The sequence below is a fragment of the Oryza brachyantha genome, chromosome 9 (genome assembly GCF_000231095.2).
Source record: "Oryza brachyantha chromosome 9, ObraRS2, whole genome shotgun sequence".
Classification (NCBI taxonomy): Eukaryota; Viridiplantae; Streptophyta; class Magnoliopsida; order Poales; family Poaceae; genus Oryza; species Oryza brachyantha.
The window spans coordinates 9,573,087-9,586,092 of NC_023171.2; the positions used below are offsets into that span (position 1 = coordinate 9,573,087).

The 13,006-nt window shown below is 39.5% G+C and overlaps 1 protein-coding gene across 2 annotated transcripts; it reads left to right on the forward strand.

The window, feature by feature from the left end:
• Positions 1 to 7,472: 7,472 nt before the first annotated feature.
• Positions 7,473 to 12,964, forward strand: LOC102718483 (5'-nucleotidase domain-containing protein DDB_G0275467). Of its 2 annotated transcripts, XR_001550947.2 has the most exons (14): positions 7,473 to 7,626; positions 7,726 to 7,878; positions 7,991 to 8,127; positions 8,218 to 8,367; positions 8,819 to 8,920; positions 9,222 to 9,386; positions 9,563 to 9,673; positions 9,768 to 9,865; positions 9,982 to 10,105; positions 10,457 to 10,546; positions 10,959 to 11,003; positions 11,888 to 12,208; positions 12,256 to 12,395; positions 12,477 to 12,964. XR_001550947.2 is itself a non-coding variant. In XM_006660578.3 (13 exons), the coding sequence occupies exons 1-13, from the start codon at positions 7,545 to 7,547 to the stop codon at positions 12,504 to 12,506; spliced, it is 1,608 nt and encodes a 535-aa protein (XP_006660641.2). In that variant the 5' UTR covers positions 7,475 to 7,544; the 3' UTR covers positions 12,507 to 12,964. The 2 variants fall into 2 exon arrangements, 1 of the variants encoding a protein (XP_006660641.2); XM_006660578.3 differs by lacking the exon at positions 12,256 to 12,395 and having other exon boundaries at positions 7,475 to 7,626.
• Positions 12,965 to 13,006: the final 42 nt, after the last annotated feature.

Sequence of the window (13,006 nt, forward strand, 5' to 3'; positions counted from 1 at the left end):
GCTTCGTGCCTATGTGGCAACCCAAGCACTACATATAAAGCACTATCTAGGCATGATTTTCCTTGCGTTTTCTTGTGTTAATTATACTCCTCCATTGTATAGTCCATTGCTTCTTCTCATTATATATTCACAAAGGAATAGGAGGTATCAACTACTTCTCCTAATTATAATTTCACAAAATATGGAAACAAATATAGAAGTAATTGTACGTCATGCCTTGTTATATTAGTGACTAAATTTTGAGATACTCATTTGCACAAAATTCTAATTGCAAGTGAGAATGAATAAACATTATAACTTAGGGGTGTGTTTGGTTTGCAGTTAGGTGGGTGGAGATATGGTCATCCATATTATATTATCAAGTATATGGTGATCTTATTTTGTGTTTGGTTGGATGGATATAATAATCTATATTTTTGTTTAGTTAGATTTATGATGGTGGGTGGGATGAGCATATTGAATTATAAATAAATAATAATATAAATTAATATGATATTACCGTAATTAGTACCAATTAACAACAAAATATATTTATTATTGTAATTAACACTAATTTAAAATTAGTAATTATTAATTAATGATATAATATAATAACCATCAATAAACAATTACTATTGGTGAAGGTGGATATACTCCTATGGCCAATTTGGATCAATACACTCATCTACTGTCTTCGTGTAATATTTCCTTCGGTGATTGTCCTATCCTACTCCACCCCTGAATCAAACACATTGGAAAAATTAGCGGTCATAGATATGTAGGTATTTAGCCAATCAAAAACACACCCTTAAAATAATAAAAAGAAATAAATCAGTGTTATTAAAATGATATTGTATATAATGCCTATAAATGGAACATATGTACCGTTTAAGAGCCCTTTATGCTTTACATCTGCTATGCAAGTAACAGATCAAATAGAAAAAGGAAATGAACTTGATCAATAAAACGTCATTCATGTTCTCTATCTGCCGTCTACATCCTTAAAAATGTATACGGGACGAGACGGGGAAAATAGACAAATGAACGGTCTAATAAGTTCGGTGTCTAGCTGCACTAAGTTCTTCGACAAAGATAGAGCATTGATTCAGGAGGAGGTATCATGCGCTATCATTATTTTCTTCGTAAAATTTAGTATCTTTTAGTATCTAAAATATCAAGAGCTATCAAATTTTATATAGAAAACAGTGGTATCTCATGATACCTACTTAAGGATGGGAAAAATACTTACAAAGATATTATCACAGTTTGTGATTGATGTACTGAATTATGCTTTTGAAATCCAGTTAGATAACAGAGATTTGCTCCGGTCCAATAAAAAGTATCTCGAGGTACCGGTACCTCGAGTTACCAAATCATTTCTCACCGTTGGATCTAGCTGAGTAGGATGTGCACGGTTAGATTCCATGATTAGAAACGATTTAATACCACGAGATACTTTTTGTTGGACCATAAAATTAATCTAGATAATAAGTCTCGCAGTTTCGGTAAGGTTCTTTTACAACTTCAATCTAAAAGCACTTCAATCGAAGTTAAACATACAACCGTTAAATCACGCAGTAACAAGCTTACAACTCCATGGAACATTTGCAGCAGCTATTTCATACTTGACGTCCATGATGCAAGTTACAAACTGTCGTGGCTGAAAAAAACAAACTAGCCTGCATGCAGTTGAACACCCAACACAGCACCATTCGTGCCCTCTACCTGCCACATGCGTCCCCAAGGAAAAAAACAAATACTCCCTCCATATTTTTTTATATGATACCATTGATTTTTAGGTCCACGTTTGACCATTCGTTTTATTAAAAAAATTATATAATTATTAATTATTTTGTTATAATATAATTTATTATTATAAAAACTTTAATTATGTATTATAATTTTGCATATTTGGATATAAATTTTGAATAAGACGAATGGTAAAACATGATTCTAAAAGTCAACGGTGTCATACGTAATAAAAATATGAGGGAGTACAAGAGATCAAATCTCGCTATCTACGATCCACAGCTCTATATCAAGCTTGCTAGAGTAACAATTTTTTTTCAGCAAATTAACCATTTTCAAAAACTTATTTGAACAATGATTCCATACCGAAATTTATTTCAGAAATGAACAGAGCTCATCATCGATGGCAACGAGGGTTTTCACCTCAGCAATAAGCACTCTAGCGTTAACATTGGTATAAGTGTGAACACATAGCCTACCTGACTATAACCTCCGTCCCAAAATAAATAAATTTCTATGGGTTTCTAAAAAAATTTTGACTCTTCGTCTTATTTAAAATTTTTTATGATTAATATTCGTATTTTACTACATGATAAAACATGTTTACATGTGATTATTTTTTTAATTTTTTAATAATTTTTAAAAATAAAACGGATGGTCAAACGCACAACCTAAAAACCCATAAATCACTTTTTTTTACGGAGCAGTAGTTGATATGGCAGAGGATTAGCGCCAACTAAGGTAAGGTGGTGTTTAGATTGAGAAAGTTTTCGGTAGAAGTGTCACGTTAAATGTTTGACCGGATGTCGGAAGGGTTTTTGGACACGAATGAAAAAACGAATTTCACGGCTAGCGTAGAAATCACGGGACGTATCTTTTGAGCCTAATTAATCCGTCATTAGCACATGTTGTTTACTGTAGCACTTATGGCTAATCATGGGCTAATTAGGCTCAAAAGATTCGTCTCAAGATTTATTCCATAACTATGCAATTAGTTTTTTGATTTATCTATATTTAATGATTTATTTAGATATTTAAAAATTCGATGTGATGTTTTTGGAAAAAAATATGGAAACTGATAGAGGCCTAACTTGAAGGCCTAGACATGGCTTATATATATGGCATAGGCCGCCAATGTCATGTCAGAGCTAGGAAGCCTATACCGTTACCATACATGGCACCAATGTCAATAGTCAATACAAGAGTGCTTAGCGCCAAGGTGAAGTCTCTCAATGTCATCATCTTTGTGAGCTACTAATCCATTCTTGAAATAAGTTTCAGTAGGTGTTTATTGTTCAAATAACATTGTCATTGTTTAGCTTTTTCAGAGAAAAAAATTAATGGTATATTTGTAAAAGAAAATTATTCTATGAAGAAAACTTTTATTTACATGTTCTTAGTTATTTGTTGAAAATAAACTACAATAAAAACCCTCCAAAATTAACTCTAAATCTAAAGTCAAAAATTTAAAATTTAACTTACAATGAAAAAACGATCTGAGAAGGTTTAATTTGTAAATTTTCTTGCTATAGTAAGGAGGGGCTACGGTGTCAGAGTTCGAGCGAGAAGTGACAACGCTATATAGGAGTACAATATTGAAAGCTTAAAGCAGCGTGCATAGTCACTAGCTAAGAACATGTACGTCATTAGCGTCTTGTTAAAAGAAAAAAAAAGGCCATTGTCGCGCCGCGCGCAGCCAGCGTGAGTGATGAGTCACCACCAGTATTCACCATCTACGAATCTAACGCCACGTTCCGCACTGAGGGGGATAAGTTAAAAGCTACCCAGCTTAGTACATGATTAATTAATTATTAATTTTTTAAAAATATAAAATAAACTAATATTTTTTAAAGTAACTTTTTATAAAGGTTTTTGAAAAATTCGTTGAGCAGAAAACGTGCGAAAAAAAAGAGAGAATATGAATAAATTATCAGGTGCGCCCGAACGGGGTGTAAGCCGGGGACAGGAAAGCGACGAGATGGTGCGAGTCTCGAGGATGAATAGATGCTAGGTTAGCAAACTTCTTTAATTAGATGCACCTTTATAATATTTATTTTAAAAAACTCTTAAAAATATTTTTAAAAACTAAAAGTCTTAGCACGTCAGGACACGTTCACCCTATTTTTTAGCCTTTTCTTATACTTATAAGTCAAAATTTAAATTTTAAATCTTAAATCGTTATGAATATGTATATAAAATTTTTATTATAATTTTGTTTGTAAATATACAGTATGATATTTTTCTTACCCCCGTTGTCGTGCCATGCCGTGATAAGGATTTGCCACATCGACAGAATCGATGGGGGTAAATAATATATATTGTGGCATGAAATGCTATATTACCACCGTGGCACGATGACGTGATTAAATAATACATATTCAAAAATAAATTTAAAGCATATTATTAAAAGCAAATATTAGAAAGATGCATTTACTAAAAAAATTCTAGGTTATCTCATGAAGCCAAAGCTCAGAGCATCCCCAACAATTCATTCATCTCATCTTTTTATCCTAGAAATAAAGGATGATGAGTAAAAGTTGAGCTCCAACAGAACATCTATCTCATCATCTATTTTGGATGTCATCCATATTAGGAGAGAAACTCTATATTTAGATGTTCTTTCTCCAATCCTCTAAATAGACATAAAGGATGTCATATATAGATAATTTGCTGAGTATAGAGAGATATGAAAGATAAAAGTATTTTAGATGATCATCTAAACAAAGATATAAATAACTAAATTTAGATAAACGAGGATGTTACCGGAGGTTGGAAAAAAAAGTCACAATGCATGGCGTGCAGCCACCACTAGTCTGCGATGGAGGAGAGGAAACGGACGAAAAGGGAAGCCTTGGGATCAGAGGAGGGCATCGTCGGCGAGCGCCCAACTCACCCCGGGGATGACTCGGTGAGTGCGTGGCTCTGCCTCGCCTTTCTTTGTTTTTTTCTCTCTCTCCCTCTCTGCGAGGAGTGGATGGATGCAACTATGCAAGGCCGTTGCTTTGCTTGCCCACTGGAGCAGTAGCATTAGCATAAAGCGTGTAGTGTAGCTGCGCAGCTAGCCGGCCGCGGCCTGCTCGATCGATCGGCTAAAGTTTCGGCGAAAGAGAGAAAAAAGGGGGAAGATGCGACGCGACGCGAGCACGATTTCGTAGTGGAGTAGAGATAGGCAGGTCACGGGAGGCCGGCCGCGCGCGTGACGATGGCTGGGTTTTTGGCCTCACGTACGCAGCGCGGGGCGGGGAGGAATCGGCATCGGCAACGAGATCGCTCTCGTCCGGCGAGATGCGCGGCCGGCCCCGGGGGGTGAGGTGAGGTCGTGAGTGCGGTGCTGGCGCGCCGCCCGGTCCATGCGCGCGCGCGCGTGCCGGTGTGCGTACTCGGCTGCTCTGTGGGCAACCCGGCACTAACATTCGATTCTCTGCCTGACTAAGAAAGTGCAAAGATTTAGACTGCGTTGTTTTATGCAGATCATTCTTTCTTCCTTTCGGTTTTTTAAACCGCTAAATTATACGTTTTTATTAAAAGTTTGTATACATAAGTTAAGTTTATTGACACAAATTCGGTGACATTATCCCATGATATTAAGTCGTCGTGGATACCAAGAATATCACACGACAATGTCACTGAATCCGGATTCTAAGTTTATTATCTTATAGTTTTAAGATAGATTTTTAATTTTTAGTAGTTAAATTCCTCTTTCACTTCATTATAATCTATAAAAAGGCAAATAATCTTTTATCCTTTCGTTCTTAGTCGATAAAAAGGCACATCGAGACACACAAATACATCGGGATCAACTCGCACTCCCAATCTCCCGTAGTTTATCCAAAGCTACCACACCTACTTCGCTGGACAGCACAGAATCAGGCCAAACGAGCTACTAGCTAGTTGTCGTAACACATCATCAAACGAGTGCGTGCGTTCGTGCATGCACTCCACGCGCGCGTGATTGCCACGACGCCGTGTGTCCGAACGTAGGAGGGTAGCGCACACGGCACACCTACCACGGCGCCGGTGAAACGATCAATCGATCGATCGATCGATCGATATATCGTCGACGTGTGTACGTAGTAGTAGGTCGCGCTACGTACATCGATCATCAGCTGTGGCTCGATTAGTTGACTTTTGAAGAGCACGTAGTACGTCTCGGCCTTTGTGTGTTTGTTTGTCGAGCATTTTTTTATTCTTAATAAGATACCATAAAGTACAGGGTATCACCACATATCATTTAAATTTATCCGTTTGATTTATGGGGACACGATAAAGATAGAAAAAATTGGTTTGTTAGGGTTGCTCCGTATATATTTGCTCCACAACTTCAGCCTCAGACGTCGCCGGTGGTGACAGAAGCATCCCTACCGGACAGAGCCGTGGGGTTGTGGCCTGCGAAGCTAGGGTGCGGCTGCGTGTGGCGGACAGGAGTCACAGTTGTAGGCGGCCATGCGGCCGTCGGCGTGGCGCGGGGCGCAGGGTGTAAGCGGTCATGATAACAATTTAGGGCGTTGTCATGCACATTTTTCTCTTTACTCTCTTCCTTTATCTACAGATTAATTGTCATATTTGCCTACATAGTCAATTAATAATAGCTTTTGTACATGCCCGCACTTACGCAACAAAACTACCGTAATTGTCAATACGTGTGGTAGGTGCAAACTTGCTGGGCTTAGTGACCAGATGGCCAGAGTTGGCTCGTTGACAAAACAAATTTATCTGTTTTTGGGGAAAAAAATCCAAAACACTAGCAACAGTTTTGGGCTTCCCTCCCATCTAGGTCCCTTATTTTATTAACGAATTTGATTTTCGTTCTCCAATGAGAAAACCAGATACAACGGGTACCTCAACTATCAAAACCGGTGTAAAATAAGTCTTAAGGTGGTTCGAGCGGTGATTTTGGCTGACGTGGGGTTTGACTTGGTACCCGTCTTAACGTAGCACGTAAAGGAAAATATAACAATTAAAAAATAAAATAAAATATGCAGGTACACTATCCACATGACAGTCAAATAATAAAATTAAAAAATAGGGAGACTCACATGTCAGTGAGCCCTACTTCCTCCACCTCATCCCCTCTCTTCTCTACCTATGCGAATTCGCTGAAGAACTTGTGGAGGGCATCGTCGCAGAGGATACATATATGTTTTTTTATTTTTTATATTTTGATTTCAGTGCTACATCACTATAACGTAGGATGAGGACTGAGTTAACTAGCCACATAGACATCATGTCAACCGAAACCGCTGTCCAAACCAATATAATGACTTATTTTGCACCGTTTTGACGGTTGACTTGAGAGACCTGTTGTACGTAGTACTGCGCTTAAGGACGAAAATCAAACTCGTAGTCAATGTTAAAAGGACCTAAGACGAACTTAGCGGGCCATCGATTTCATCGAACAAAACTCTGTGGGCCGTAAGACGTAGCGGACGTGGGCTCGTGCTGGCCCCGGCAAAAAATCAGCCCATGGACGATCCATGGGCCGAGTCGCGCGCATCGACTGCGCAGCGTCGTCCCGCTCGTGTCTGGTTTCTTTTCTCCCGGGCCTTTTCGTGGATTCGCCATCGGAAAGCGTAGCGTTGGTGGCCCACCCACTCACCCGTGAGGCGGCACGAGCCCACGAGCTCTGCCTGCAAGGCCCTGTGCCCAGGGGGGCCCACGAGTCGGTGAGACCGGAGGTCTTACATGTGGGCCCGCGGGTGGCAGATTCCACTCCGCTCCGCACATCGTTTTCCACCGTCGCGGTAGGAAAAACCCCGCGGTCGCCGTCTCCCGCCTCTCCCCTCCCCTCCCCTCCAGCCGGCGGCCGGCCGAGCGCGATGGCGGCGGCGCGGCTCCGGCTGCTGTCCCTGGGCTTCCTCTCTCCGGCCGTGTCCTGGCCGCGGCACTCGTCGAGGCAGGGTACGCAGTAATCACTCTGCCTTCGAGGCGTTCGACGTAATGCCGCCGTGGCGCTGGCGCTGATGCTTGGTTGGCTGTGGGGGTGGTTTGGTATTGCAGGTCTCCGCGCGATGTCCACGCTCTCCACGACGCTCGGGTCCGGCGCGGGGGAGGACGAGATCGAGCGCATCCGCCGCGAGTTCGAGGACGCCAAGCGCAACTACCTCAGTATCCCCGTCGCCATCAAGGACATGCCCAAGATGAACCCACAAGGTCTCGTAGTACGATTTTTGTTGCTATATACGCATCGACTTATTCTTGCTACCTGAAAACTGGTTCTTGAAGTGGTGCTTGGGGGCTGGGGCTTGCGTTGCGGGTTTTTCAGGCATTTATGTGAACAAGAACGTCAAGCTGGATGACCTGCAAGTCTATGGCTTCGACTATGACTACACGCTGTCGCACTACTCAGAGCACCTGCAGTGCTTGATCTACGATCTCGCCAAGAAGCACTTGGTCAATGAGGTTTGATTCTTTTTGGTTTTAGTGACTTTTTCAGACTTCTGCACGAATCACACTTTTGTGGGTTGTGAGCGGCTGTGATGATTTGTGCAGTTGAAGTATCCGGAGAGTTGCTTGAAGTATGAGTATGACCGCAGTTTTCCCATCAGGGGGCTCTATTATGACAGGTTAAAAGGTTGCCTCCTGAAGCTTGATTTCTTTGGGTCTATCGAACCAGATGGTTGCTTCTTTGGACGGCGTAAGGTGATACATTCACTATTTGTTACATTCATGCGGAAAGAAGTAATTCTTAATAGAATGCTATCATTCTATTAGTTATTGGCCCCCTTGCACTGGGTGACTATTGAATTCAAGCTGATCGGTGAGGATGGCGCAGACAATATGTTGAGAACATGATTCTCCATTAGTTTGTTGATCTGGAAGTTACCTGCAAACATATTTGGGTTTGGTCGTGGTGCAATTTCTGTGCGTGCACAAACGCGTATGCATCTGTTTTGGGGTCAATGGTGGACAAGGGCCTCAAAAAATATCTCTATACTAGTTTGCAACCTTCTTCCTGATCTGCACTTTTCAGCTGAATGGAGTTCGATTATAGTCATCATATTTATTCATACCTCCATTGTTCTTAACCATAATTCTAATGTTTTCCCTTCACAACAAGCTACTAATTCTTATCAATATGTTTCTTGATCAGCTGAATTTGAGCGAGATAAAAGAACTCTATGGCACACGGCATATTGGCAGAGATCAAGCTCGCCAGCTTGTTGGGCTAATGGATGTCTTCTGTTTTAGTGAGGTACTTTTGAATTGATCAAAACCACCTCTCATATGGTTCTAACCATGTCATATTCTTTTACTTCCGAGTGCTGAATTAGGAAAACACTATCAATGCCTTAATAGATCTGTGCACTGAGTAGTATGGCTTTCAGTTTTCACCTTCCTTGCCTAGATGTTTTGCACTCCTCTACCCATCTTTGTATCACACAACAGCATTGAGAATTATAGTTTACTCGATTGTACTATTGAAGTATCACATAAGTCTTAGTTCGTCACAAAAGTTAACTGGATTTTCAACTAACTGTCTCTAATATTCACAGGCATGCCTTATTGCTGATACAGTTCAGCAATTCGTAGATGCCAAGCTGGAGTTTGATGCATCTTATGTGTATGAAGATGTAAACCAATCGATTCAGCATGTCCACAGAAGTGGTCTGATTCACAGGAAAATTCTTTCAGAGCCTCAGAAATATCTGATAAAAAATGTACAATAGAAAAAAATCTTCTAAGCATATTACCTTTCCACCTTTGTTTTGGATCAAAATTTGCAGATCAGTGCTTTATGATGATACTGTTTCTCGTCTTTTGACTTTTGTTTATTCAATGATTCTTATTCACCATTGCAAACTCTTAAGATGATTGCCTTCCATGTGACCTGCAGAGCCAGGTCTTTCGCTTCTTGAAAATGCTAAGAGAGAAGGATAAAAAACTATTTCTTCTCACCAACTCACCCTTCTACTTTGTGGATGGAGGAATGAGCTATTTGCTTGAGGTCATTTCTTCTTGATTATCGCTGTAATATGGCAAATCTTTCTCGAAGACCTTCACAATCTTTGATTTGACTTGTCAATTATTTGATTGAACAGGATGAGCATTTTGATGGTAATTCTTGGAGAGAGCTCTTTGATGTTGTCATTGCACAGGCCAATAAACCAACTTTCTATAATTCAGACCATCCTTTCAGGTACACCCCCATGCTGTGAAAGAAAAGAACAAATTCAATCGTTAGCAAAATTACGGTCTTAATGGCTTCATTTACCTTTTCCACTGTTGTGATCAGTATTATTATTGTTAAACCAGGGTGTATGACACTCAGAAGGATACGCTAGCTTTTACTGCAGTTGACAAGTTTCTGCCGAATGAAGTTTATTATCATGGTTGCTTAAAATCATTTCTGCAGATTACAAAGTGGAGAGGGCCAGAGGTTTGTTTTGACTTTGAACCATATCAATTTTTTTTATGTTTCCATTTCTTTTCATCCTTATCATTTCCATCCATAGTGATATTATTTTTCCCTTTATTTTCACATCAAACATTTGCGGATGTTAAATGGCCATATGGCTGCTGCATAGTGGAAGCTAGACACTACATGTTAATTAGGCTTATCTGCTTCATGTGGATCTGTTGATTACTAGACTATGTTTCATGCTTATTCTAACATAATATATACACATAGCTTGGTCTCATTTTCACTTTCATGCTAATACATGCAACTCCTCAAATTGGACATTGTATATTCAAATCTATCATCCCAGATGTTTTGGCCATGCTGTAGGTTATATACTTTGGTGACCACCTTCTGAGTGACTTGAGAGGGCCTTCAAAAGCTGGTTGGCGAACAGCAGCTGTAATTCGTGAACTTGAGGTAGGCCTTTTTTTTTTCCGGAATCTACATACCCTGGAAGGGAGCGGGTCAAATCCAAGTTTCACTAATCTAACATCCTAAGATTGACTAGTAACCTCTTTGGTTGTCTTGATCCCTGTTTTTACTAAAGAAGTTTGCATGTTGATGATAACTCATGTTATGCTTAGAAAATATATCAAAATAAAGAAGTGTAGTGGGAGTTTTGATTAGCACCCTTTGACTGTCTTAATCTTGAATACTGTGGGATAAGATAGTATATGGGTTCAAGTTTGTACTTAAACCGAAAAATCTGAATAATCCTCTTTCATTTCTCTTGAGTCTTAACTGATTCTGTCTTTCACATTACGTGTCCATCCAATACACATAGTTACATTTTGTATTTTATTACAATGTTCTGTCTTTGTCACTTCAGGATGAAATAGAAATCCAGAATGGGGAAAACTATCGGTTCCAACAGGTACGTACTATATCATCTGCCTCTCATATTTAGAAAATGTAACTCAATTTTCATAAAAGGAGTATGAAAACCAATATTTTGTATTTTTGTCCCCTTTGAGCCTTAAATTTATTTTCTGGGCATGCAATTACAACTCCCAACGGACTGGTACAAGAGTGGCTAGTGGCTACTACATCTTATAAAGAGTGTTTTGAGTTAATGTCTTAATTAATACTCAAAATTAATCAAGCTCATATTGAAAAAGGTACAGAGTATAGTTAAGCTAGACTAGAAATTGAAAATTTTAAAGCCGTCTGAATTAAAATTGTGAAAACTGAAGCACTACAACTCCGGATTACTATTTATTGTGATATACTCCCTCTGTTTCACAATATAAGACTTTTCAGCCTTGCTTAGATTCATATGAATAAATTATATACATTCATCAATTGATGAATTTAGGCAAGACTAGAAAGTCTTACAATATGAAACGGAGGTAGTATAATATTTGTGGAAGATGGCAATTTTATTTTACCAAAACTTTTTGTGACTTGTGAGAAAGTTGTACATGTTATAAAAACGAGTTTTTATTTCCGTGTGTAAAAATTTCTGCTATAATGTCCGTGAATGCAACAAGTATTGTGTGTACAGTGTCAGAGTTGAGAATGCCCCTCTCACAGTATTCAGGAAAGCCTGACTATGCTGAGTAGTGGAATTAAGGTTTTAGGCCAGCACATAAGACATGATGCACGACCACAAATTTCGTCTTACTGAGGATGGAATTTATTATTTGGTTCTCAGTTTGTATGGCTTTGTTCCATTACCAAATATATTGTGTGATATTCCGTGATTTTCTATCTACACGAATGCTTTGTCATGTTACTCTAAATATTCTTACACTGCAGGCAAAATTAAGTATAATACATGATCTACTTGGGAAAGTCCATGCAACTGTGGTTAGCACTGAGAAAGGACAAGTTTACCGAGCATTGCTTGATGAGTTGAATGCAGAAAGGCGTCAATGTCGATCTGCGATGCGAGATCTTTTCAATAGTTCTTTCGGCGCAACCTTCCTTACAGATACTGGAAGGGAATCATCATTTGCTTATCACATCCATCAATATGCAGATATTTACACAAGCAAGCTCGAGAACTTCTTGTCATATGCCCCTGAATCATGGCTCCATCCACCTCACGACATAAAGATAATGCCACATAATGCAAAGGTAGCTTATATTGTTTTCACACGTGGCATTTATACCCGCCTGATTAGTTGTTTCAATAACTGGTTCTTGCAAGGTACTCCTAAGATAGAGCAAGCTAGAAGATTTCATTGAAACTGAACACTTGAATTTGCCAGCGAGATAACTCCACGACTAGAATAATTTCGCCTGATTCTTCTAACATATCTAAGTATGTTTACAGTACATGCTGATGTATTGAAATGTCGAGTATCACATACTGATGCTTTTGAACATTCCATTTTTTTTTTAGGTCCCAGCGAGTTTGTTCAGTGGATCATAGCTTACTCTATCCATTTCCGCTGGAGAACTGTAATATCCTTTATGGTCTGTCTGCACGACTTCGAGAGATTGAGCTGCCATTCCACTTCATCTGGTTAGCTGATGAATAAAGCTTGACAAGGCAGGACACGCCCAGCCGAACATTCGTGGTGCCAGCTCAGCAACATGTGGTTATTCCCGCTAACTGACAGGAGAGAAGGGATGGTGGTTGTGTTCTGTTGCGTTGCTTGAAGATGATTTCGATCTGACATTCCAAAAGAATCCTTCTGATGTATGAACATCTCTAACTTGGAAAATATCTGCAGAACATTAGTCCCTTACTTCCAGCTGCATGTGCTTTTAGCTATGTCAAGAGGACCTGCAAGAAGTTGACAAAAACTTGACCAAATTATTCAGATACTTAAAAGTGCTCAATCTTAATGAAATTTGGTCGTCCAATCTTTGGCCGGCCCAGCAAAATACTTAAAATGCTATTCATCTCGTTACTATAGCTTATCTTTC

Bases quoted from the DNA above. Each gene is read 5' to 3' on its own strand.
- LOC102718483 (XM_006660578.3), top strand. From the start codon at position 7,545: ATGGCGGCGGCGCGGCTCCGGCTGCTGTCCCTGGGCTTCCTCTCTCCG. The intron at 7,627-7,725 runs GTACGCAGTAAT...TTGGTATTGCAG, and splicing joins GCGGCACTCGTCGAGGCAGG to GTCTCCGCGCGATGTCCACG. The intron at 8,128-8,217 runs GTTTGATTCTTT...TGATTTGTGCAG, and splicing joins AGAAGCACTTGGTCAATGAG to TTGAAGTATCCGGAGAGTTG.